At 41.9% G+C, this 26575-nt stretch overlaps 1 protein-coding gene and 1 pseudogene across 1 annotated transcript in view; both read right to left on the bottom strand.

The window, feature by feature from the left end:
• Positions 1-26575, bottom strand: part of CACUL1 (CDK2-associated, cullin domain 1) — a 64500-nt gene that overhangs the window by 21920 nt on the left and 16005 nt on the right. The window contains exons 2-3 of the mRNA XM_006879902.1: positions 16023-16149; positions 14545-14647 (exon numbers count right to left, since the gene is read on the bottom strand). Of these exons, the coding sequence (XP_006879964.1) occupies positions 14545-14647; positions 16023-16149 (230 nt within the window). The remainder of the gene's footprint in view (positions 1-14544; positions 14648-16022; positions 16150-26575) is intronic.
• LOC102861505 lies at positions 24934-26498 on the bottom strand (annotated as a pseudogene).

Genomic DNA, 26575 nt, shown 5'->3' with positions numbered 1-26575 from the left:
AAAGTTTAAATTTTATCACTGTCAACATATATTATCAGTTATTTTACTGGAAGTGACAGATGTACTTCATTATTTTTTGAGAAAATATCTGTCAGATACAAAACTCTAAATAACCATAGGTTGTCAGTCATTCTTTTAAATAAAAATAGTGTTCTATTGGAACAAAACCAAAATCTAGTTTATCTCAAGTTGTATGCTTTTTCATGAAGCTACCACTGCACTTTGGCATACAGCTCCCCAATTTCTCTCCACAATAGTTGTTGTGTACCATCGAGTCAGAACTTTCCCATAGCTGAGCAGATTTTCAAAGGCAGAAAACTGCACTGGTGGAAACTGCCCATTTGTCTCCCATAGAGCACCTAGTGGATTCAAACCATGTACCTTTGTGTGGGCAGCACAATTCCTTACTACACTACCAAGAGAATCCAAATACAAGCCACTTTTAAAGTCCTAAATGAAGGAGTCAAAAAGCATTAATTTTATCAAATCATATAGCCACAATATATTAGAGCTACATAATTTGATAAAATTAGTGATTTTTCCCTCAGGCACCAACAGTTTTAGCCACTTCAAATTCTGTGGACTCAATCATAAATGTCAACACACTGAAGAAAAACCAGCATATTACCACTGAAAATGCAGTTTTGATCTTGTAGACTCCTTGAAAAGCTCTTATTGTAAGAATGTCTGAATGCTAAATTTATTTATACAGGTTCCATGCTGATGGTGTTAGAAGCTGTCAACTATGACTCACCATGACACAGTGAACAAAAGATCCGAACCCTTTTCTACCCTGTGCCAGCCTCACAATCACGGACACACTCAAGCTCACCGTCACTGTGTCAATCCACCAGGCTGAGGGCCTTCCTCTCCTTTGCCACCCCCTCATCTCTGAAAACATGATGGTCCTCTCCAAGGAACAGCCTCTCTTAACAACGTGTGCAAAGTGTGTGAGATGCAGCTTCAACCTCCATGCCTCCAAGGAGCACTCCGGTTGCATCTTCTCTAAGACACACCTGTTTGTTCTTTCGGCCGACCATGGGGTATTCAGTACTTGGAAAGGTGCAGGGTCAGGGACGGAGGGTAAGATCAACAAATTAGACTGACAGTGGTTGTGATAATGGCTCAGGTAGAGACGAGGTGGGGAGGGTGGCACAAGATCGGGCGGACTCAGGTGTGCTGCTCCGAGTCTCCAAGAGTCCTAGTCAACTTGACAGCATCTGAGAACAATGACATTACACGACTAATCTGGGGAAGAGCTGCCCTCACAGGAGAGCTGATCTTAAGGATGTACGTGGACTACAGCCTTCAGGACTCTGATTTCCTGGTGTGATGTGATTCAAGAATGAGAATAGCTGCAGTTTTTACACAGATCCATTAGTAATCAGAACATGAAATAGATAAAGTATAAATCAAGGAAAATTGGAAGTTGTCAAAAATAAATGAGATGCTTAAAGATCTATATCCTAGGCATTTGTGAGCTGAAATGGACAGGCATCAGTCATTTTAAATCAGAAAAACCATGCAGTCCACTATGCCAGGGATGACAAAGTGAAGGGGGAACAGCATTGCACTTGCTGTTAAAAACAACATTTAAAGATCTATCCTGAAATACAATGCTGTCGTTGACAGGATAACAGCCATATGCCTGCAAAGAAATCCAGCTAATGATGGTACTATTATTTAAATTGACAAACCAACCACCAATGCCAGAGGTCAAGAAACTGAAATTTTTACCGATTTCTAGAGTGTGACACTAAGTAAATCATCATGAAGCATTGATCATGACTGCTGATTGGAATTTAAAAGTTGAAAACAAAGACAGATGGATAGACAGAAAATACCATGTTGGTGACAGACATGATGGGTGACATTTCATGACAGACTTCTGCCAAGATTAACAACTATTTATTGGAAACACATCTCTTTTTTTCACACATGCACCTTGCCAAATAGAATATATAGGAATAAAATCTGTGGTAAGACACAAAAGAAGTAGTTACTATCATCAATAAGAACAAGGCTAGGGGCCAACTGCAGAACAGATAATCACCTGGTTTAATGCAAGTTCAAGTTACAGCTAAAAAAATTTAAAACAAACAAATGTCAAAGTACAAACTGAATATACCTCCCTTCATTTAGAGATCAGCCCACCAACATTGCTTACTCATGAACAATGACCAGATGAGCTTTGGGATGATATCAAAGACATCACATATGAAGAAAGCAAAAGATCATTTAAAAGACTGAAAAGAACAAAATGGATTCCGGGGAAAAAAAACCCTGAAACTTGCTTTTAAGTAAACAACAACAATAACAAAAAACAAACAACTCAGGGCCATCAAATAAAAATCAACTCAGAATTGACCCTCCAGTGGGTTCTCAGAGGCTGTAAATCTCAAGGGATGAGACTGACCATCTTTTGCCCACAGAGAAGCTGGTAGATTCAAGCCAACTGTTTCTGGCTGGCAGTGCAACTTCTTTCCCACTTAAAGGAATTAGGAGCTGAACAGAAGATTTCAAAGAGCAGGTCAAAAGGATAAAATACTATTTAAAAAAAAAAAATTACAAAGACCTGGAGTTAGAAAGCCAAAAAGTAAGAAACCACATTTATCAAACACAAGAAAAACTTCAAACCTTGAGCTGCAATACTTAAGGATTCTATATGCAAAATACTGACCAATGCATAAAGCATTAAAAGATCAAAGCATTATACAGTCACTGTACCAAAAAGAACTGGTTGATGTTAAATTATTTGAAGAGGTAACATATGATCACGAACTGCTAGATCTGAAGGAAGAAGTTTAAGATGCACTGAAGACATGGATAAAAAAAATACAAAGTTCCTTGAACTGACAGACTATTAATCGAGATGCTTCAAAACCAAACATAGCACCTATGGGACTCTTCTGTGCCAAGAACTCTAGAAGTCAGCTATCTGGCCAAGTGACTGGAAAAGATATCTACATATCTGTGTCTATTGTAAAGAAAGGTAACCCAACAGAATACAGAAGTTACCAAATATCACTAATATCCACACAAGTCAAATCTTGCTTAAAATAATTTTAAAATGGCTACAGCAATATATCAATAAGCAACTACCAGAAATTCAAATCAGAGTCTCAAGAGGATACTGAACAAGAGATACATCACTGTTGCCATGAGATAGATCTTTGATGAATGCCAGCAAGATGATGGCGTACGCTTCACTATGCAGAGGCACTGAACTGTAAGGTCGTTAACAAATTATGGACAACATTATGAAAATCCAAAAATTGTCATCATTCGGACTGGGGATACAGACTAGGAGGCAGTTACTTGAACAGAACAAGGGACTACTGCATGGTTTAAAATCAAGACAGGTGAGCATTAGAGTTGTAGCCTTCCACTGTATTTACTCAACCTGCGTGCCAAGCAAACAGCTTCAAACGATGGGCTACGTGAAGAATCCAGTAGCAGGTCTGGAGAAGACTCATGAGCAGCTTGCGATATACCACAGCATAACTCTGCAGACAGCGGAGAGGCCTTAAAGCAATCACTGATGAAGATCAAAGCTCTCAGTGTGGACTAAGCCTCAACATGTTGTCGTCATCGTGCACCAGAGAGTCAGAACCGACCCACAGCTGACCCTTGGGCGGGTTTCCACAGGCAGTTAATTACATGGGAAGAGACTGCCGGTCCTTCTCCCACAGAGCATCTAGTGGACTTGAACCGTGTGAGGCAGTAAATCACGTGGCAGGACACTGCCCGTCCTTCTCCTGCAGAGCAACTAATGGATTCAAACCACGTACTGTTGGGAGTGCAGTGCAGATTCTTAACACTAGCCCACCAGAGCTCCACCTCAACATAAAGGAAACAAAAAATCTTCACAAGTGGATCAATAAACAACATCGTGATAAATGTACAAAAGATTGACATCTCAAGGATTTCCCTTTGACGTGGATCCACAATCAATACTCACGGCAGCAGCCGGTCCAGAAATGAAACGACATTCTGCATGGAGCAAAGCTGCAGCACAAGATCTCTTTAAAGGCAACATAATCACTCTGAGGACTAAGGTGCACCTCCTGTAAGCCACGGTATTTTCAATCACCCCACATACATATGAAAGCTCAACAGTGAATAAGAGAAGCTGAAGAACTGATACACTTCAAACACAGCACAGATGTAGAATACTGACTACACTGTGGCTCGATGGAAGACAGAACAAACTGTATCGGAAGTAGATCCAGAAAACTCCTCTGGAGCAAGGACAAAGTGTTCACCTGAGCTGCTCTGGGTGTTTGATTAGAAGTCCCTCCAGATGGCCTGACACAGCGGCTACCACAATGGGCTCGATCCCTGACCAGGAAAAATGGCCCTGACTGGGCAGTCAGAAACTAACAACATTATAGACAGTGTGTTCTTTACTTCTAAAATGGCTATTCATTTTCCAAATAATGTGTGGGTTTGAATAATAAACCACATTAAAGTCTAGCCTCTGTGACCCTGGATTCCATCAGCTTATCCACTTAAATGGCAGATAAACCTCTCGCTAGGCAACAGTAAGAGAAAAATGGATTCAATGATTACTAATAGAGCAAATATTCAAAAAAGCCAGACAGGACTTAAGGTATTTCCCATGTACCTCATCTATTAACACTTAACAAAAAATATTCCTTATCCCTATCTGTTTAGTAACTTTAAAAAGGAATTCTTTTTCCTTATCCTTTCCAATTTCTATTTATTTGAGACTTTGGATGCCTTTATAAAGAGTACATTGTTTTTAAAAAGAGTATAATTTATAATTATATTCTATGTACTATACTATGTATATGACAATAAACTAAAAAAATTCAAACTCACCGCCACCAAGTTGGAACTGACTCACAGCTGAGCCTCCCGCAGGTTTCAGAGGCAGGAAATGACATGGGCGGAGACTGCTCAACTTTCTCCTGCAGAGCCAGCTGATGGGTCTGAACTGCCCGTCTTTGGGCTGGCAGCACAATGTCTTTCCACAAGGCCACCAGCGCTCGCTTACATGATGTTATTGTCGTTGGGTGTCATCAAGTTGGAACTGACTTATAGCTGACCCCTCCAGTGGGTTTTCGGAGGCAGTAATTACAAGGGAGGAGATTGCCCACCCTTCTCCCACAGAGCAGCTGGTGAATTTGAACTGTGTGCCTTTGGGATTGCTGAACAGATTCCCACCAGTAGGCCACCAGAGCTGTTTATCATTCATTACATGATAATAAACAATCATAAATACCAAACCAAACCTATTGCTATTGAGTTGAGTCCCTCTCACAGTGATCTACACCAGGAGGTTCTAAGTCTGTAAATCTTTATGGGAGGACACGCTGCCGACTCTGACCTGCCAATGTCTCAGTTCGCAGCCTACCACATAAAACAGCACAACACCAGGGCTCTCAAAACTGCTGTAAATAACTGCTGTTTAACAGTTACAAATAACTGCCCATGATTTAAGGGACACAAAGTCCATGCTTCTAGTAATGTCACTTGTAAAGCAGGGCTATACCTTTTATTGACCAAACAGTCGTTTTATTGCTCTCTATTTCGGACCTGGCATTAGAGTAAGTCCAATGAGGACTCATGAAAGAGAAAACAGTTCTTGACTTCAAAGGAAGGTGGTGGTGGCTGTTGTGTACCATTGAGCTGGAACCAACCCATGGCTGACCCTTGGGCAGGTTTCCACAGGCAGTTAATTACATGGGAAGAGACTGCCGGTCCTTCTCCCACAGAGCATCTAGTGGACTTGAACCGTGTGCCTTTGGGATTGCTGCACAGCTTCTTGCCACTAGGGCACCAGAACTCCCTCACAGGTAGGTAGTTGCTGTTGTGTACTGTAGAGTTGGAAAAGTCTCATAGCTGGGCCTCCAGCAGGTTTTCAGAGGCAGTTAATCACACAGGAGGAGACTGCCTGTCCTCCCATGGAGCACCAGGTGGCCTCAAACCCTGTGCCTTTAGGACTGCAGCACAGCTTCTTCCCTCTAAGGTTAGTGGCTGTGCACACAACCACTGAGCTACCAGGATTCCTTAACTTTGCTATCAGACTGCTTTAAGGTCTTAACTGGATTATAAAAATAGATGTCCAAAGAACTTAAGTCAGAAAAACTCTCAATAAAATATGCATGCAAAGTACTTCTTAATCAGTTGACAAAGATACTTATTACACCTGAAGTCTAGAAAGAAAAAGGTAACCAGCAATGTTCTTATCTAGAACCTTCCTCACGCTAGGAAGGAGTAAAAAGTCTTTATTTTTTTTTAACACAGTAAGGCTTTTAGAAATACAAAATGTCAAATGAGCAAACACAACCAGTTGAGTTATGCTGCCACCTACTGGGGGGAAAGCAAAGCTGTGATTCTGAAACATCAAGCGTTGAGTTTAGTTGACTGGTAAGTGGACAGTAAAACTTTTTACACGTCATTTGATGCCTGTGACGAGTGAGTTAAAGTTAAGTAATGTTGACTAATTATGATTCACTGTGTACTTATTTTCATTGTCAATTAATGGGTTTGACAGTCTAATTACACCTAAATCATCCAAGATGGATTTAGCTTTTAAAAGACATCAAACTTAAATACTCTTTTATTCTGTTTGTTTTTATGGCAGCTTTCTTGAGAAGCATACCATAAAAATCACTCTTTTAGAGTGTACAATTTAATGCTACTATAGCCCTTAGCTGTCATTCCTCATGAGGAAAAAAAAGTTACATACTCTTATTTTAGTTAATTTCCTTTTAATATAAAGAGTGGACACTATCGCAATTACTCTCTATCTGGCTCCATTGGAGACTAGAACGGAAACACTCCTCGTGCTCCCTGCGTGTCTCTTGCTTGAGGTCCTAACTCAGGCTGGTACTGAGTCACAGGAACTAGCAATGCCCCTCACCAAATGTTACGGGCCTGGCCTGGCGGCAAAATTTGTTTAAAAACACTGTGTCGGGAGGCAATGGCCAGTGTTAAGTCTCACACCAGAAGGCAGGCAGCCCACTAACAGATCACTGGGGCGCACACTCAATGAACAGCTGCTCCATCAGAACACTGGGGCATCTTCATTTGGGGAAATGGAAAAGCGACGCTTGAGTAGGTAAAAGCAAATGAAGAGAGACAACAAATGATGGCCATTTGTTGAGGGAGAAATTGTCACCCTAGCTAGCGCTCCAGCCGACTCTGGATTTGTCTACACACAAAAATGTTAACATAAAAATGAACAGCATTATTTGATATAGTTTTGAAAATAAAGGTTCAAGTCCCTTGGATTTAATTATTCAAATGGTGGTGATGCAAAACAGGACATTTCTGTCAAGCCAGAAATGACCCAGAGCTGACTCTCCAAAGTGCTTTCAGAGATAGGAAATGACACGGGAGGAGAATGGCCATCCTTCCTCCACACGTGGATTTTAACCACATGCCTTTAGCACTGCAGCACACAGTTCGTTCTAACTGCTCAAAAGGTTAGTCACGCAAATATTTAACTGTTAGCAGTCAGAACAGGTTGGAGCATGCCATGGTAACAAATAAAACACGTGCAACCCCAGGGATTTAAAAGAATAAAGCTTAAACAAACAAAATGTGGTGTTATGCTTCCAGCAGAATATTAGTCCTCAAAAGGAATGAAAGTACTGACTTAGCATATACATGGTGAATTTTGAGAACTTATGGTAAGTAAATCAAAGAAACTAACACAAAGGCCTGGTCCTGCAGGACTGTACATCTAAGAAACACCCAGAACAGGCTAATTCAGAGACAGAAAGCAAGAGCAGTGGTTCCCAGGGCTGGGAGGAGAGAGAACAGGGAGAGACTGCAAGTGAGAAGACACTTCATTTTAGGGTGATGAAAATGTTCTGGAATGAGAGTGATAAAGACTACGGTATGATTTTGTGACCCTACTTTGAAACCCACTGAAAATCTTTAAAAAGCACTTCTAAGTAATAAATGCTAGAGTATATGAATTTGTTGTTGTTGTTATGTGCCGTCGAGTTGTTTGCGCCTCATAGCGACCCTATGTACAACAGCCCTAAACCCTCTCTGTCCTGTGCCGATCACACTGCCTCTGACACACCCATCCCGATTACCCCAGTCACTGAATCAATCCACCTCATAGAGGGTCTTCCCCTCCTGCGCTGTCCCTCCACCCTCCCAAGCATGATATCCCTCTCCAAGGACCTGTCCCTCCTTGCAACATGCCCAAAGTATGTCAGACGAAGCCCCAGAATCCTTGCCTAACTGTATTTTCACAAAAAAAAAATTTAATGGACTAAAAACTCATAACAACATGTCTTCTTTCTCACTGATGCTGCATACTCAGCTCCACACACAGGGAGTCCCGTGGAGACTGTGGGACGGAGAGCGGAGACTTCAGAACTGCTCACTGGTAGGGACACGCTTCAATTTCACTCAGAATTCACTGGCCAACCAGAGTAAATCATTTGGTCAAATCTAGCTTCAAAGAGATAAAGAATGACAATGCTTCGAGAATCAAGAAGAAAAGTGGACAAATGGTCAATGGCATTATGACCAGCACATTTTATCTAAAGACTATGTAAAATTTGTTCAAAACTACAAGAGACCAGGAGAAGCAAACACGAGTAAGTCAGGATCTCTGTCCTCAGGAAGTTCAATACCTCAAAGCTGACGAGATAATTGGTAACTAAACCTAATGCCAATATGCAGACACAAAGAAAAGGAAATGATTTGTTAAACCTGCCAGGAATTGTGATTTTAAAAACGGGACAGTGTAATTAATATCAAGCAGAAAACCACTGGCTCTCACCTTTCACCCATGGGCAGAAAGACGACGTAAAAAAGTATTTTGAGAAAAGGCACAGATAAAATCGAGGTAACTTATTAAAATATAAAAGCACCGTTTTGTCAAACTTTCTTGCCAAGTTCAGATCATGAAGAGCCCTGAAATTCTTATTAAGGAATCTTTGCTTTTTAAGTAATGAAGAAGCAAATGATAAGAGAAGTTAAAGTAATTCTGAGAACAATAAACAGAATAGCTTGGGAGCAGATGCAATTGGCAATCTGGTACCACTGTCTAGGAAGGTACCAGGGAGGGCACAGAACAGGGAGAAGGCATCAGGGAATTCGTCTCTCTCTTCCTGGATAATGCTATATTACTAGAACATTTTTAATCCATTAAACCCAACTTCTATGCTACTGCCATATGCTTTGATGGTGTGTACTTACATACATTGCACTCAAGACTGTATCATTATTAGTGATGTTTTCCTTTTTATATATTTATATATATATAACCTTTCATATCTCCAAGTTTGTATCTAGAATCAGTTTCCTTCTCTGTGAAGCACATTCTTCATTATTTCTTCAAAGCGAGACAATGTTAGTTGCTGTAGTTAGGCGACTGAGTCAAGTATGACCCAAAGCGACCCTATGAACAACAGACCACAGATCTGAGCCCTGTCCCACCTTGTGCCATCCTCATAATCTCTGACATACTTGAGCCCATTGCTGTAGTCACTGTCAATGCACGTGGCTGAGGGTCTTCCTCTCCTTCGCCTTCCCTCCAGCTTTCCAAGCATGATGTCCCCCTCCAAGGAATAGCCTCTCCTAGCAACATGCCCAAAAGTGTGTGAGATGAAGCTTTATCAGTTTTGCCTCCAAGACGCCCTCTGGCTGCGCCTTCTCCAAGACTTACCTGTTTATTCTATTGGCAGTCCATGGGCTGTTCCCCAACACCACAACTGAAAAACATCAATTCTCGTCTTCTGTCATCCTTATTCACTGTTTAGCTCTGAGATGCATAGCAAGCGACTGGAAAGATGATGGCCTGAATCAGACACATCTTAGTCCTCAAACAGACATCATTACTCCTTAATAATTCGAAGAGGTGGAGGACCCTGACTACAGATGTCCCCAATGCAATACGTCTTGTGATCTCCTGACTGCTGTACCAAGGGTGCTGACTATGGATCCAAGTTAGATGAAGTCACTGACTGTTTCAAGCTTTTTTCCCACTGTAACGAACGATGGTGCTTACTGGTCCAGTGGTAAGAATCTGAGATGCCATTCATACTGAAGGCTGTATTCTTTGATGTTCTGCAACAGAATGTGAATCAGACGAAGACTCCTCAACAACCACTGCTATGCAGATGACACCACCTTGCTTACTGAAAGAGAGAACCTGAAGTGCTTGCTGCAGAATAGTGAAGAATTCTTGCCCTAGTGGTAAAGAATTTTCTCAATCTTTTTTTTTTAAATAATTTTAATGAGCATTTACAGAGATTCTGGATTTCCATTCATTCATTGCTGCACTTCTCTTCCCGCCCAGCCTTCCACCCCCTGAATTTTCTCAATTCTTATCTAAAACGGCATTTAATAATTTTTGTTGATTTTATGATCAGTTATCACTTACTGAAGCTAATTATTTCTGAAGTGGTACCATAGATTGCTAATGAGAAATGAAGCAAACGGCTTGCTGCCTAGAATATTATGGTTTTTGCTTCTAGCAAAAAGCTAGTAGTGCTGGCAAATACTGGCCTTATCCAATCAGGAATCAGGCTTCAGCTACTAACAGGCTGGTCTATATCCTGTTATTATCCTTGGGATGTGGTCCTTCAGGATCCTAGCCAAAAGTCTGAGGTAAAGTGTTATCCATCTAGCATCTTTGCTGTTACCGTTATATGCTGTTGCATCAGAACCAATTCATAGTTGAGCCTGCGATGAGGTTTCAGAAGCTGTAAATCACAGAGACTGCCCATCTTTCTCAGGAGCAGCTGGTGGATTCAAACCATGTATCTTTGGGTTGGCTGCACAATTCCTTACCACTAAGGCCACCAACTCCAATTTGTATCATCCTGACCCTGTAAGTCTAACAAAGGTCTATTCATTTTCTCAGCTTGCAGCTTGTTCCAGATCTTGGCCCTATAATTCTTTACATCTTTTTTAGTTACTATCTAGGTTTTTGTGGTTGTTCTCAGCAGGGAAGATGGTTCAAATGATTTCATTTTATCCATTACAGATTTACTGCTACACCTAGTAGAGTATATTGCATATTTGGATAACAGAATGCCATTCCCAAAAAAGGCGATCCAGCCGAGTATGGAAATTATTTAACAATATCGCTAAGATCACACACAAGCAAAATCTTGCTGAAGATTATCCAAACACAACTGGAATAGTATAGCAACAAAGAACTGCCAGAAAAACAAACTGGGTTTAGAAGACACCATGGCACTAAGACTATCATTTGCCAATGTCAGATGGACCTGGGCTGAAAGCAGAGAGTATCAGAAGAATGTCTATCTGTGTTTGAGTATCAGAGGAATTTGACTGTGTGGAGCATAACAAATTGTGGCTAGACTTCAGGAGAATGGGAAACCCAAAACACTTGATGGTGCTCATGCAAAACCTATACCTAGACTGGTCTCAAAAACACAAACAAAGCTGTCAATATTTTTAAATGTTAGTGTCCATGGGGTATTATATTCACACTCTAATTCCTAAAAAGCATCATTCACATATTCATTTACAAGTAAAAATTCTTTCATTTCATGATACACATATTAGTAAAGGTCACTCTCACGTGGCTGGTGGGATTGTGACTTGAGACAACGCCTGTGAACAGTAATCTGACCTTAGTAGATGGCATTATAAGACTGATAATTCACTGTTGCACTATTAGTAATGGTAAAGACTCAAAAGAGCTTTAGTATTCACCCACCAAAACCTGGGTGAGTAAATTCAGTAGAGCCACGGAAGGACACACCATGCAATCAGGGTCAAGAACGAGGGAGCCCTCAGAGCACTGAGAGAAAGTGAGCTACCTTCTCAGACCTGAGCCCCAGGGGCTCCGAAGCATCCGGACCCTGTGCAGCCCAGACTGAACAACAACAGAGCTACTGAACATTACTGATCACTGCTCAAATTCCTGCCCCTCAAATGCAGCCAAGAGAAGTGCCCCTCCAAAACTAATCAGACTGAGCTGGATACTATAAGCTAGGGTGTCTCTGACTTTAAAAGTCTCTTACTAACTATAAAAAATTTCTTACAGTGCTTACAAAACTAAATGGAAGAAAAAGCTACTCAAACACAACCTGCATGATGAAATATAACAAATCATGTGCTATCAATCCAATGGAGGATCTGCAGAAGATGGGGAGAACTAATTGTAATACAGATTAGAAAAACTAGTTCACATCGTATAGGTAATTCTTCATAAGCCTGAACTAGTACTACATTCTAGTCAAATCATGTTAATTCAAATGGTTTCTTTTCTGTTTTATAGAGGAACACTTAATATTATTCCGTATCAAAACAGTGTTAATAAAAAAAATCCCTTTCTGGGGTCATTGAGTTCTTTGCTGATCTAATGAAAAGTTCTGGAACTTTCTCCCCCATACTTCTCCAATATACGTTCTTAAATCTTTGTACAATGTCAAGAGGTTCAACATTCTCTGTACCCCAAGATCACCAAGCCTGCAAGTTGAAAAACACAAAGTCCAATTTCTACCAGAAAAGCTTTCATTCGTTAACAGTATTTATTCATTAAATCACAAGGAAGGAGACAGTCCATCTCTTCCTTGGAGTCACTGGTGGATTTGAACCGCCAGAGAGGCACAACCTCCGGTAGAGACTAAGTCACAAGTGCTCCTCACAGTGCACAATAAACTATGAAAAAGTACAGAAGTTCAGATGGGGGGTTGCTAGACTCAAAGCTAGAAGAACAAAGTGACAAAACATATTTCCCCAAACAAGTACTATCTAAGTTTCCACCTAAATATTAAGTTGACACTGACCAAAACAAGTAAGAGGGCAAAGGAAGGGCAAGAATGGCCTCAAGGAAGCCAGGTCAGCACAGCTAAATCCAAGAAAGAGAACACAGAGAGTGTTCAGGTAACTCGAGCTTAGCACGCAAGAACAGAGGGGGAAAATAAGGTCCCAGAATAAAAGGCACTCCTCACTTGATTGGGTTTACCTAATTCTGCTTCAGAGACAGAACATTTTTCAAAGGTAGCTTGGTGGCACCCTTCCACTGAGCACATCTACTTGGTGCCATTTTTCAAGCAGCATAGCATGCGTTTGGTGTTTCACTGTCACATTTGGTGATTCTCACAACACTTCAAACTTCTGCATCATGCAGCTGCATGCCCAGCTGACTACTGTACAGTGTAAATAATGCTTTCACGTGCTCGGGGAAACCGCAAATTCAGGTGCCTCGCTCCATCCAAAATTTGTTCTACTGCTATGGTTTCCAAACCGGAAACATACTCAAGATGTGAGTGTACATCAAATGCTCAAGTAGCTGAGAAGTTCAGCATGCAGGTGTAGACAGTTAAGGAAGCGATGAGGCCACAGAAATAAGGAAGCATCAGTTAACAAAAGGCTCCTTCAACCACATGAAAAGTCCAGCCTTTATTGTAACAGAAATGCAACATGAAGATTTATGTTTTTGGAAAAAAGTCACTCTAACTGCAAGACAAAGTCAGACATAGTAAGATCAGAGGAGGAGCAACCAGCTGGAACTAGCATTTCAGCACCACACTCGAGAGATGACGGGGCCCTGGGGAGAGGCAGTATCTCAGGAAGTGACTATGTCACCAAGCAAGCAAATGGGGCATGACAACAAACTAGAATGGGAAATGAGCTAGTGAGCAGAGTCATGAGTACGAAAGCAAACCATTCAAAGCTACATTACACAGGGGCGAGGGTTCCTCTACAATATATAAAGCTGATGATGTGTTGTGTTGCTAAATGAAAGGATTGCAGTTCATGTCCACCAGCTGCTCCTCCAGAGAAAAAGGGCAGTCTCCTCCTGGAAAGATTTACAGTCTCAGAAACCTGACAGAGGGCTGCCATGGTGGGAGGGGATACAACTTATATACAATGTCTCATCCCAAAACGTGTGTTGAATAAATAGAGATTTTCTATTTAGATGTATAAAGTGAAGAGAAGAATTCACACACTCGAGAGGAAAAAAGTGTGTTTGGCTATGATAAAACATGGAACTAGTAATTAATTTTTTTTAAAGCTACTTACTGCAACAATCATTTGGAGGTAAAAAGGCTAAGATACTTGAGGCTACAAAGTAGGTGAGAAGTAAGGCCAAGCTGCACCCGGGAGTTAGGCTTCTCCCAGCCTGCTGGGCCCTTCCTGAACGAGGTGGAGCCTGGCCCTCTCTCACTGGCTCAGTGGATTTTCTAGGCATCACGTTTCTTCTGCACCAGAACTCAAATGTGATCTGGTCCTGGCCTTCAAGTACAGGACACTTCACTGAAGAGGGGGAGTCCAGAGACCAGCAGAACCTTTAAACAGACTGTTTCTATAACTGGCCCCCACATTTCACAGTTGTGAGGACAGTTTAAGGCATGAAACATTCAGTTTAAGACGTTTGACAATTTGTGGCCAAATTTTCAAGTTAATAATCTATACCAAAGATCTGGCCAACATCCATCTAGAAAATGTCCATGACTTTACACGACCATCAGATTAACGTTTTTCCAGATGTCTGTTACATACAGGTCCATTCTGGTCAGTCAGAACATCCCAAGGAAGCAAAGATCAGTGGTCAGTCTTTACCTGCAGCTCCTTCGAGACTCTCTCTAAGTGACTGGTTATTTTTTTAATGAGATCACTGTACATCTGCTCCGAATGCTGCTGGCATACACACTTATACACGCAACTGTGAAAAAAACAAGCAAGACCAAGTTACTGATGAGGCAGTTACCTCAGGTGCACACATATTCCAGTTTCAGCCACTGGTCAGTTAATTCAAGACCGAAAGTGCGACCAACCACAACTTACAAGTAAAATCCCCCCTCCCAGGATGACTCATGGAGCTGTACCAAAGGTACCTGGTTTGAATCCACCAGCTATTCCTGGGGAGAAAGATGGACAGTCACCTCTCATGCAATTTCCAGCACCTGAAAAACCGTGCTGGGTCCACCAGGAGTCGGTCTGACTCAACAGCACAAAAAACTTCACTCTCACCTAGTTCGTTTTTAGATAGAAGAGAGATTACCACAAACTGCAAATAATCCATTCCAAGCCGTCTTTTACACAGTTAATCCCAAATCCCTGCCATGGATTCAGTTCCGACTTCCAGTGACCCCAGAGGACAGAGGAAACTGTCCCTTCGGGTTTCCAACCAAAACAAACTTGTTTCAATCATTCTTCTATGGAGCAGCGGGTGGATTTGAACTGTTGATGTTTGGGTTCACAGCCATACTCCTTAACCATGAGAGAAATGAGGGCTCCTTATACATCTCAATCCTAGATAAAGCCAGTACTGGGTGATCATCTGAGGGCTTGAATACACCAACTTCTCTGAAGCCAAGTTCTCTCTTGTTTACTTGTTCCACGTTTAATAAGTATTAAAATAAACAGAAAGAAAACTTTGTAATTTGCAAAAATGTTCCCAATATAACTTCTTTGTTTACTTCTACTTGTTTCAAACAGCAGGGTTGACACTTCCTCTTCTGTGACTGTACCGTAACTTCAATCTCACCCCAATTTCCAATGTCTGGCTTTAACGTATCAGGAGCTGGGAAACCAGGCAGTCAAAGCTACTCAGGATGCATCAGGAGCACCAGAAGGGTAGAGGTGACCTCCCAGTGAAACTGAGAAGACGTGGCTTTTGCTCAAGGTCTTTGCGACAGCCTGGCTTTTTGTACTGACCGCCAGGGTCTGATCGAAGCACAGCCTGGGTGACAGAAGCTAATGTCTGGTAAGTGGAGTTACTGTATCGTAATCTACAAATCGCTTTTGAAGCAAAAAGCCTAAGTCAAACCTCTAGTCTACAAGTGTGGTGTACGCACGTATTTATAGAGACTCCTCTTACGTATATTACATGAAACCAAAAAAACCAAAACACAAACTCAATGTCATCATTTCCAACTCACAGCAACACTACAGGACAGGGCTTGCAGGACAGAGTTGTCTCCCAGGCTTTCCTGAGTATAACCTTTATGAAGGGGGCTGAACCATCTTTCTCCCACACAGAGGCTCGTGGTTTCCCTAAACCCATTCAAACCGAGCTGCACGAACGCCCGACTTACCTGTATATCTGTTCATAGGATATAGGGATGTAGTCACCAGGACTCTGGGTTAAAAGCTGATCTATGGCACCATCCAATTTTGGCCAGTATGTGCTCTTATAATCTTCAATAGTTATAACATTCATTACTGAAAGCAAAAAGGAAAGGAGGCGTTACCATGTGCCACACAGCACACACAAACCACGGCAATCGTCAGGTCTCCAGCTCCTTCCACTTGATTCAACAGACTCTCTGGCACTTATCTACAACTCTGTTTCAGTAAAGGAGGCTTCTTGACCAAGGATTTAGAAACTCTGGTGCTCTGGTCGTGTGCCATCAACGCAAAGGCCAGTGGTTCAAATATACCAGCTGCTTCCCTGGAGAAAAATGATCAATCACCTCCCATGTGGGCAATCGCCTCTCACAATCCACACGAGAGGGTCAGCTATGAGTCGGCTCTGACTTGAAGGCAATGAGTTGAGTTTAGACCAGGAATTTAAAGCAATCATTAATCATGATTTTCAAATTAATTCCTAGACACCGGTACTCTTTGAAAAGAAAAACAAAACAAAAAGTAAACAGCTCTGGTTTCCTTCTCCATTTTCAGGGAACCTCTGTTATGAGCAGCAAATTCTCAAACACACACTGACCATCAAATACATGTTGCCACACAGGTGACAAATGGCTTACCAGTTTCCGCAGATTCTGGGAACTCTAAGCCCAGAAAAATCAAACTTTACAGGTATCTCTGTGAAATGGGCCTCTGGCTAGGTCCATGAGGATTAAAGGTAAAGTGTTACAGCAACTTGCTCAAATTTCTGTCACTCCCGGCACCTCCCTGCCATGCCCACAGCTCTGAATTGGGTCCTCACCATTTTATAACTGATTAGTTCAACATCAAAGCCCCTGGTCAGCAGCCTTGCCGTGAAAGCTCACCTCACTGCTATGGCTGGCTCCTTCCCTTCACTGGTGTGCCACCTGGTCCCAGCACACAAATCCAGGGGTGAAACTGCCACACAATGAAGAGCTAATGTGAAAGCCCTTCCAAAGCCACCCGAGAGAGCCTGTGTCTTAGGAAGCACAGTCACCTCAGTGACTGGAGCTAATGACTACGAGATGAGGTGTTTTAACGGTTCTTCTACCAGAGCAAGAGGATCAAAGAGGTTACGGGACTTTCCCAAGAATACATAGTTAATTATTGACAGAGGGACCAGGTAAAAGAAAACCTTTACCTGGACTTTTCTATCATATCATTACTGACTTGTACCTTTTACGTACCTTTCAACATATCATGTACATTATACTTTAAGAAACAGATTTTTTTTTATTTTTTTTTAGGAGTAGAGATTGCTTTTATTTTCTGTTCAATGGTACTTCAAAGTAAATCCAAGGTCTATGGGAAACATACATGAACAATAACTCAGAATAGAATTATTTAATGCCACCTTCATTGTTTTTTTTTCTATAATTATATTTTATTAATTTTCATAAACATTTACAGAGATTTTGGGCTTCCACTCATTCATTGTTGCACTATTCTCTCTACCCTCCTCCCAGTTTGTTCTTGTCCAAATGCCACAGTGCTTGTCAAAGCCAGTTCTGATTAATCTTCTTTGTCAGTGTATCCTTTGCCATTCCCTGTCACTCCTCCCTGAGAGAGACTTCACCCTGAGTCATAAGGAAAAGGGGACGGCGTATTCTCTTAGCTACTTCCTGCTGAAAAGGGAGATTTTTTTTTTAAATCAACTCATTTTTTTTTCTACTTAAATTGACTTTAAAGGATACACAAGGAAAAAGTCTGCATTCACACAACATAGAAGAATCTTAAATGCCTTTAAATGACTCTCAGAAGGCAAAGTCAGAGGGGAGGCAAATGTTTAGAGGCTGAAGGTGAGGAAAAGGGTTGTCTCTAAGAGGTTGTTGTAGGTTCTGTCCAGTCACTTCCAATTCACAGTGATCCCGGGTACAATAAAGTACCGTCCAAGCCTGCTTCGTCTTCACGATGGTCACCATGCTTTAGCCCACTGATGCAGCCACTGTACAAGTCCATCTCATTTGTCACTGGTCCTCTACTTTACCAAGCACGATCCCCTTTTCCAGAGATTAGCCCCTCCTTCCTCTACCAGTCCACAGTGGTCCACACCCCAAAGTCGGTCATCCCTGACCCTTCACTCACAACCCCCAGTCAATCTGTTAGCAAACCTCACTGACTCTACCTGTAAAGTATAGTCAGAATGAATCTGGTCTCTTCTTTTCACCCTCAAAACCAACGCAAGGTCTGATCTTTATCTCACAGCCTCCTAGCTTTGTCTACCTCCCTTCATTTACTCAGCATCGCAGCTGGAGTGACACAGGTAGAACCCAAGTCAGGTCACACCACTTCTATGCTCAGAACCCTCTAGATGCCCCAAACCACACAGAGTAAAAGTCTTCCTTCTCACTGGCCTCTAAGGCTCACCACCTTTGACTGTCTGCTATGTACTTAGCCTAGCAGTGCATGTAAAACGTTTTTTGTCTGAAAAGTGTCCAGGTAAATCAATTCCCTTCATGGCATACAATTCTGTCAGTTGTTTGTTTGTTTGTTTGTCTTTTAATTCATTTTTATGAAAGTTTACAGTGTCTTAAGGTTTCCAGTCATTCATAGTTGCACTTTTCTCCCTGCCCACCCTCTCCCCTCCAATTCACTTTTCTCCTTGATGAGTAAAAGAAAAACTCTCTACAAATGCATTGCATGATGTATTAATACCACAGCTTCAGAAAGACGAGTGCATCACCCTGCAAATTCTCTTACTTTGTTCCTTTTCACCATACTTATTCAATCGCTATGCTGACCAGTTAAACTAAGAAACTGGATTAGATAGGGCTGGAGGAAGACTCATTAGATGACACAGCCACCCCTGCTGATAATGAAGAGGTCTTGAAGCACTTATGAAAATCAAAGACAACATCCTTTGGTGTGGATTGCACTTCAAAAGAAGAAACCCCCAATCTTCCCGAATGGACCAATACGTAACATGATAAAGGCAGAAAAGATTGAGGTTGTCAAGAATTTTTGTTTGGCTTGAACTCACAATCAACACCCATGGAAGCAGCAGAAGAAAAAAAAAATTAAAAATATCTAACTGCACTATGCAAATCTGCTGTAAAACACTTCTCTGAATTGTTAAAAAGCACTAAGCCATGACCCAAGCCTGGATATTTTCAGTGACCTCACAGTATGTGAAAGGTAGACAAGGAACAAGGAAGACCGAGGAACTAAATCTGAATTATGTTGTTACTGAAGAATTTCTTCTTACTCGGATCCACAGTCAACACCAGGGGAGGAGCAGCCATGAAGCACGGGGCAGACCTGCTAATAAAGACCTTTTTAAAATCCAGGACAGCAAGCATGTCCACTAAGGACTAAGGTGCACCTGATCCAAATCATGGTCTTTTCAATCACCTCAAATGCATGTGAAAACTTAGGCAAGGAAAAGAAAAACTAAGTCAGAACTGTGGTTGTTGTTATGTGTCATCGAGTTGCCTCCAACTCACAGCAACTCTACACAAGTCAGAACTAGAAGATGCATTTAAATGATGGTGGTGTTTGAGAAGAATGTCGAAGTCATGACTTCCACCAGGAGGATGGCTGTGTCTGTCTCGTATATCAGGAGATCAGGCCCTGCCGAAGATGGTGCTTAATAAAGCAAAGGAGCAGAGAAAAAGATGCGATCAGTCAATACAGCGCCTACAATGGCGGGCTACGGCACAGCAGCAATTGTGAGGGTGGCACGGGATCAGGAGGACTTCACTCTCATCCCCGCGTTGCTAGGAGATGGAACTGACCTGACGGCATCTAACAACAGCCTGGAAAGAAAACGTCACTAAGGCTACATACAAATAAATATAATGTCATTCTATCCTAACTAGGTTCCACTGCTGGCTAAAGGAATGGGCCTAAAGCCTGCCGCCCCCGTCCAAAGGGGTGACCCACATTTCCAAAACAGTACTGTTCTGCTTCAGTAACCAAACAATGCAGAGAAAACAGAAGAAAATGAAAAATCATCATTTTCTCACTACGTCAATCTAGCTAATTAAATATCCAATCAGTGTACCACATCACATCACATCACGTGCCTGCTTGACACCAAAAGTTGAGATCTGGTCCCTTCCTCGAGTCCTTGGCCTTACATCCAATGCAAAGACCTAACATCCTGATGTGCAAAACCCAGGAGAAGAGTTGAGGCGTGCTGTACCCCTGCTCTCTTTTGGGGTGAGAGTGGCGCCCCTCACTCTCTTTCTCTCTCTTGAACCTACCAGCTCACATGGTATCAAGATGTCTAATGGATAAAAAAAAAAATTACCAACTTGAACCAGCTGCTATGACATCCATATTCTCCCCTGGCTACTGGTCCTGGGCCATCCCAATCCAGCCACTGAGCCCCAGATCTTTGTTCAGAATCAGCACAGAAATTTCCCGGGCTCCTCCCGGCGACATGTATGGCCAGCAGCAGTGGGTTGTCAAGGTCATTTCCACATCAAGGAACCCCTTGCACAGCCGCCACCTGCCCATGGAGGCTTTGTGCTGCTCAATTGCTGAGCAGGTTCCAGCCGCCTTCCAGACTAAGACTTGCTAAAAGGAAAGGCCTGGAGACATACTGCTGAAAACCAGCAAGTGCAAACGTGGACAAACATGACAAAGTCAGCATGGATGCAGCTGGGGACAGAGCTTCCCTGTTTACCAAATCAACAAGTTCAAGACAGAGAAAAACCAAATGGAGCTCTCTACCATCAAGGCAATTCCATCTCATTTAATGCCACAAGACAGAGGACAATGCCTCACAGCAGTTCCAAGACAGTCAATCTACCCAGAGTTAACTGGTGCTAGTTCTTCCTCACACCCAACACTGCAAAAGTTAATTTTAACTCAGGTCTTTGGAAGACATGAATTATCTACAATGATACTCACCTCTGTGCCTGTTCCCATCCTGACAAACAGCTAGTCATTTCCATAAGGTTATTTTTTCCCTTTCTACTCATCAAGAATCTACCAAGCACTTACCATTAATCAGGCACTGATTAAGACATGGTTCTTGTTAGATGCCTGCTGAGGTGAGTAATACCCACAGCAATGAAAGATCTGAACCCTGTCCTGTCCTGTGCTGTCGTCATCATCCCTGACACACTCGAGCCCATTGCTGTGGTCACTGTGTGAACCCACCTGGTCGAGGGTCTTTGTTGGGCTAAAAATCAAAATGGAGGTGGAAGCTCAAAAATCCTATGTCAGGACATTCCCAAAACCACAACTCAGAAAACCCTATGTCAGGACATTTTTCTGAAACCAGAACTCGGAAATCCTATGTCAGGACACTGCCGAGAACTAGTTTTCCAAGACCAGAAACTTTATGCACCAATGAACCACTGCATGGACCCCATATAAACCCCCTGAGCCCAATCCCCTTGCTGAGTAGCCCGGTGCACAATAAACTCAGAAATGTTTCTACCTCAGCGTGGTTCTTGGCTTTGACCCGAAACCTTTCATCTGGTGCCGAACTTGGGCAGGAAGACAACTGGATGATCCCTCCTGGTTGACTGGCCCTTCAGGTGCCTCCTTCCTGGCCCACCGAGCGCCCGCCAACTTTGCAAGAGCTCCTTACAGGTAAGCGGAGACTCTACGATTCTACAAGTCTACCTTGTCTCATTTTCTCTGTCTCAAAGGGCAAGCTTGGCCAAGTAGATTTTCCTGTACATTCTCCATGTCCTGCCCTGGTCAAAGATCTTGATAACTTTGCAGGGAAACCAATAAAGCCAGTGAAATTTATCATGCCTCCTGCCTTCAATCCTCCACACCCACCAAATTCTTCTGGCTAAAGATTCCCCTGCTTCTCCTGTTTTCCCTCCCTCCTCTGTCTCTTCCACAAGCCCTCCTAACACACAACCTCTATCAACCGATAACCCTGACCTCTACCCCTCTGACTCAGCCTATGTTCCTATCTGTGCCCTCAGCCAAGCGCCTGGTTCTAGTCCTAGAGACTCTTCAAACCAAGCCTCTAGCTTTACAGACCTTCAAAAATCCGCTCCTGGCCCCTCAACTCACAAGCTCACCCACCCCCTCTGCACTAAACTCTTCTACCCTAACCCTAGCCCATGCCCACCCCTCCAAGAGGTAGCAGGAGCTGAGGGTGTAGTCTGTGTTCTCTCTCTTCTTCTCTCTCACTCATCTATTGCAATTAGAGAAGCTCCTTGGCACCTTCTCCAGAGACCCTGACACATACACAGAGTTTCAGTATCTTACCCAGTCCTATGACCTGTACTGGTCTGCCTCCTGACCACTGCTCTATGAACTGTCAAGAAGACACTCTTCTCAGGGGTTTTCTGCCTCATGCCACTGCTGTCCTTCTGAACACCACCAGAACAATTTAAGGTAGGTCGTGGCGTTTCTCCTCTCTCGAATCTCATGCCCATGTTGTGAGCAGACCTTCTCATGAAAACCAAAGGTAATTAAGCAATACCTTATTCCCTCAAGTCTTCTCTCTCTCTGGGAACCCCCACTACATACCGCTCCCCCATCATGGGCGCCAATCAATTCTGCCCTTTTTGGTACCCTACCTAGATAACTTTCATTGCAAGAACATGGCATAGCCACAATATCAATCAAATAATAGGTCCCAATAGCCCTAAAATGGGACACTCGAGTTCAACACTCTCAAAGACTTCGACAATTTCTACTAATGCAATAGCAAATGGCCAAAAAAATCTTTCTTTGCTTTCTTCTCTTTGTCAAAACCACCATACTTAGCGAATTCTAACTCTTTCTAAACCCTTTCCCCTTCCTGATCAAAAACTTCCTCTTTTTTTTTTACATTTCCATATTTAATTTAAAAAATAAAAAACAGCAAATCTCAACAAAAATTTTTCTACTTCCAAACTGTCCATATTGAAAGTCAACTATTTACAGTCATGGCAAAGAAGCGTATGACAAAGTTTCGAGGAGTAATATACAACTAGTTGAGGAGTCTGGGCAGGCTCTATGGGAGATCACCTTCGGCTGGATTCTAAGGACATAATTAACCTCAATGCAAAACTGTCTCCTTCTATCAATGAGAGCCAATGGTTCAACTCTCAGCCCACCCAAGGAAGAACTCATTGCTAATTTTATAAACTAGAAATAGAGTTGTTGAATGAAAGCTTCCAAGGAAATGTTATTTACCAACTTCTTGAATGCTATGTGGAAGGAAAACATGACCATTACAATGAACTGAGTGTCTAAATACAGTGGCCAGCCAAGTGAAGTCTGAAGAATTATTATGAAAATGACATGGTTATAAAGTTGTTGCCGAGAAGTATGGTAACTATTGTGAGTAATTCAATGCGTGTTGGATATAAAGGGTATATTCATAACTTTAATGCCCATAAATCTTTTTGGTCTTAATAACAAGGCAGGGTTCACTTTTAATCTCTCTGATGCCAAGCACCTCGTACCCTCCTGCCTGATTTACCACCACCACTGCCATGCGCAAAAGCCCCCTTCTTCTCCTTCCGGCCTCTCTCAGCCTGACACTGCAGCTAAAATTTTTATTCTAAGCTCATAGCTAACCTCTCAGTTAAAAAAATAAATCTTAAATCTTCTAAAACTAAAATATCACCTTCCTTTTCAAACCCTGACCCACAAATCAAACATCATTTTTCTCCTTTTTCTGACCCCACCCAGTAAATAAAGCCACATACCAGCCTCCCCTAGCCTGCAGACAGAACTTCACAGATAAAGGGATCAAACTCCTCTGCCCCTCCCCGCCCTCCTCCCAACCCATCCCCACACCTTTACAGCACATCAGCCGCTATAAAAATTCAGCCCCCTAATCCCTATAAAATATACAATATATCCAGCAACACCCTTCCTTCTCTTTCTTGCCAAAACCTACTTTTTATCTTTTCAAGGTAAATTCCAAAACAAAGTAAAGTAAAAAAAGGCTTAAATATTATAATTTCTTTGGTTTTTTTCTAACTCACTCTCTGTACTGATAAGCTAATGCTTCCTCTCAGTAAAAAATAATATAAAATAGTTTTTTTTACTTTATTAAAACAAGTTTATGAATTTTATTTTATTTTTCCTTATTTTCTACCCACTTTAAATTTTCAGCCAAAGTTTAGAGCTGAAAAATTTTTCCAAATTTATCATTTGCTTTTTGTTTTAAGTTTAATACAACACTAGTTTAAAACTCATACATTCTATATATATTTTTAATGGCTGCTAGAAATTATATACAAACTTGTTTCATTAAAATAATATTCCTGTAAAATCAGTAAATTAAATTAGCAGACCACCAAAGTAACTCGGACTAATTTTTTAACTGTTACTATTTTCAGTATTCATCAACAACAACATGGACCAGGAAAAGAAGGACTCGCTAAAAGCCAAATTTCTTAAAACTGCTATTGCTGAGTATTTAAAACCTTTTCATCCAGTAAATGCGTCCACAACCTCCAATTTCAAGGCTTTAACTTCCAGTATAAAAAGCCTCGTCATGGTCACTTAAGTCACAAATATCATAACATGCTGCAATGAAAAGTAGAAGGGCAAAAGGGAAGCCACTTGCTTTCAATGCAGTCTGCATGGACACCCGGCTCAGCAATGCCCCAAGCCAGTCTTGGTAGCAAAAGAGTTACTTTTCTCGACACTAGTCATTCTGTCTTGAGATTTCTAACAACCTTCTTTCCCTCCTCCAACTACTGCAGACATTTAGAAAAACCTGTATAACTACCTACCTGCCCCCTACCGCCAGCCATCTTTATGACTCTTCCTCTCTGCTGTTGTCCTACATATGGTGTCTACTCCTACATTCCTTTTGTGTTGTTTTTTTTTTACAATTGTGAAATAATATGTTTTTTTGAGACAACTTTTAATTGTACAATCAATCCATAACAAATTACCAGACGAATTTTACATAGCGCTTCAGGACTGGGGTTTTTCAACAGGTTCAAATGTAAGATCTTCAAATTTGAAGGTAGGGAAGAAGGTATTCACATCACGTCTGCTTTACCATACATCTGCTTAAGCTTAAAAACCTCCTTCTCCAAATCTTGTTGATATTCTGGACCAACATCAACAGGTCCTCCAGATGCCTGTCGTTTAGATTTGTATTCTCTAATCTTGTCCACAAAAAGTTTCTGTATAGGATCAAGTTCTTTATTAAATGCCACTGCTGTAACACCAATGTTCCTCCACAAATGGACTGAGACCGCTGACGGAAATGACAGAGGAAAATTTGAACAGCCTCTGGAGAATCTGGCAGCTCAGGACTGAAGTGCAAGTCACCTACATTCCTTTTAAACAGTTCTTTCTTTGATCTGTTCCAAAGCAATGGTCATTATCTATTCACTCTTGTTCAGTTCTCCTCCCAGCCCCCCATGTCAGACCTGCTTGATAGCAGTGGTGCTGTGTAACATGTATCTCTTTGTAACTAGAATTATTCTACCCAGCATCATGTCCTCTGAGTTTGCTATGTTGTACAGTGTTTTACATGTTCATTAATTTCCAATAATATGTAAAATTCCATTACCCAGAAGCCATATAATATTCTTTACTATATTTCTCCACTCTGACTCTTATCCTTTCTTTGCCTTTAAGTAAACTAACCCAGAAATATTGGGAATCAGTTAATATAATAATATACAACAACCCTAAACTCTGCTCTGTCCTGTCTCTGACACATCCATCCTGATTACCCCCGTCACTGAATCAATCCACCTCATAGAGCGCCTTACCTTCCTGCACTGTTCCTCCACCCTCCCAAGTATGATGTCCTCCAAGGACGGGTCTCTCCTTGCCTCCCTTCAATGGTGGGATGGCTACTGCCTTTCATACCTCTTATACTACTGTTCATTCTTGTATTAACCTGTGGGCCATGTTTACTCAAAATCTTTACTAATTTTTTGCAGAAGCAATTTCACACTTTTACCAACCAATCCATTAGTGAACTGTGCATGATGAAGTCAGTATACACCACTCCCTCCAAATGGGACCACATAACATATCCACCTCCCTTAAACCCCACTACGTCCCTATCCAGCAGGAAGGAGCCAGAAGACCTCATCACCCCCATCACCCCAAAGGCGGGAATGTAGGGCTAAAAATCAAAATAGAGATTGAAGCTCAACTCAAAAATCCTATGTCAGGATATTTTCTAAAACCAGAACTCGGAAAATCCTATGTCAAGACATTTTCTGAAACCAGAACTCAGAAAATCCTATTTCAGGACATTCCCCAAAACCAGAACTCATAAAACCCTATGTCAGGACATTCCCCAGAATCAATTTCCCAAGACCAGAAACTTTATGCCCCGAAGAACCACTGCAATGACCCCATATAAACCCCCCGAGCCCAATCCCCAGTGTTACTCCCCTTGCTGAGTAGCACAGTGTGCAATAAACTCTGAGAAATATTTCTACCTTGGAGTGGTTCTTGGCTTCGATCTGAAACCTTTCAGTCTTCCTCTCATCCTTCACCTTTCCAAGCATGGTGTCCCCTTCTAAGGAAGTACCTCTCTGAGTAACAAGCCCAAAGTGCTTCACCATCCTTGTCTCCAAGGAACACT

The sequence above is a fragment of the Elephantulus edwardii genome, unplaced genomic scaffold (genome assembly GCF_000299155.1).
Source record: "Elephantulus edwardii isolate Elephantulus edwardi_28Jun2011 unplaced genomic scaffold, EleEdw1.0 scaffold00006, whole genome shotgun sequence".
NCBI lineage: Eukaryota > Metazoa > Chordata > Mammalia > Macroscelidea > Macroscelididae > Elephantulus > Elephantulus edwardii.
This window is presented reverse-complemented; position numbering and strand designations above follow the sequence as displayed.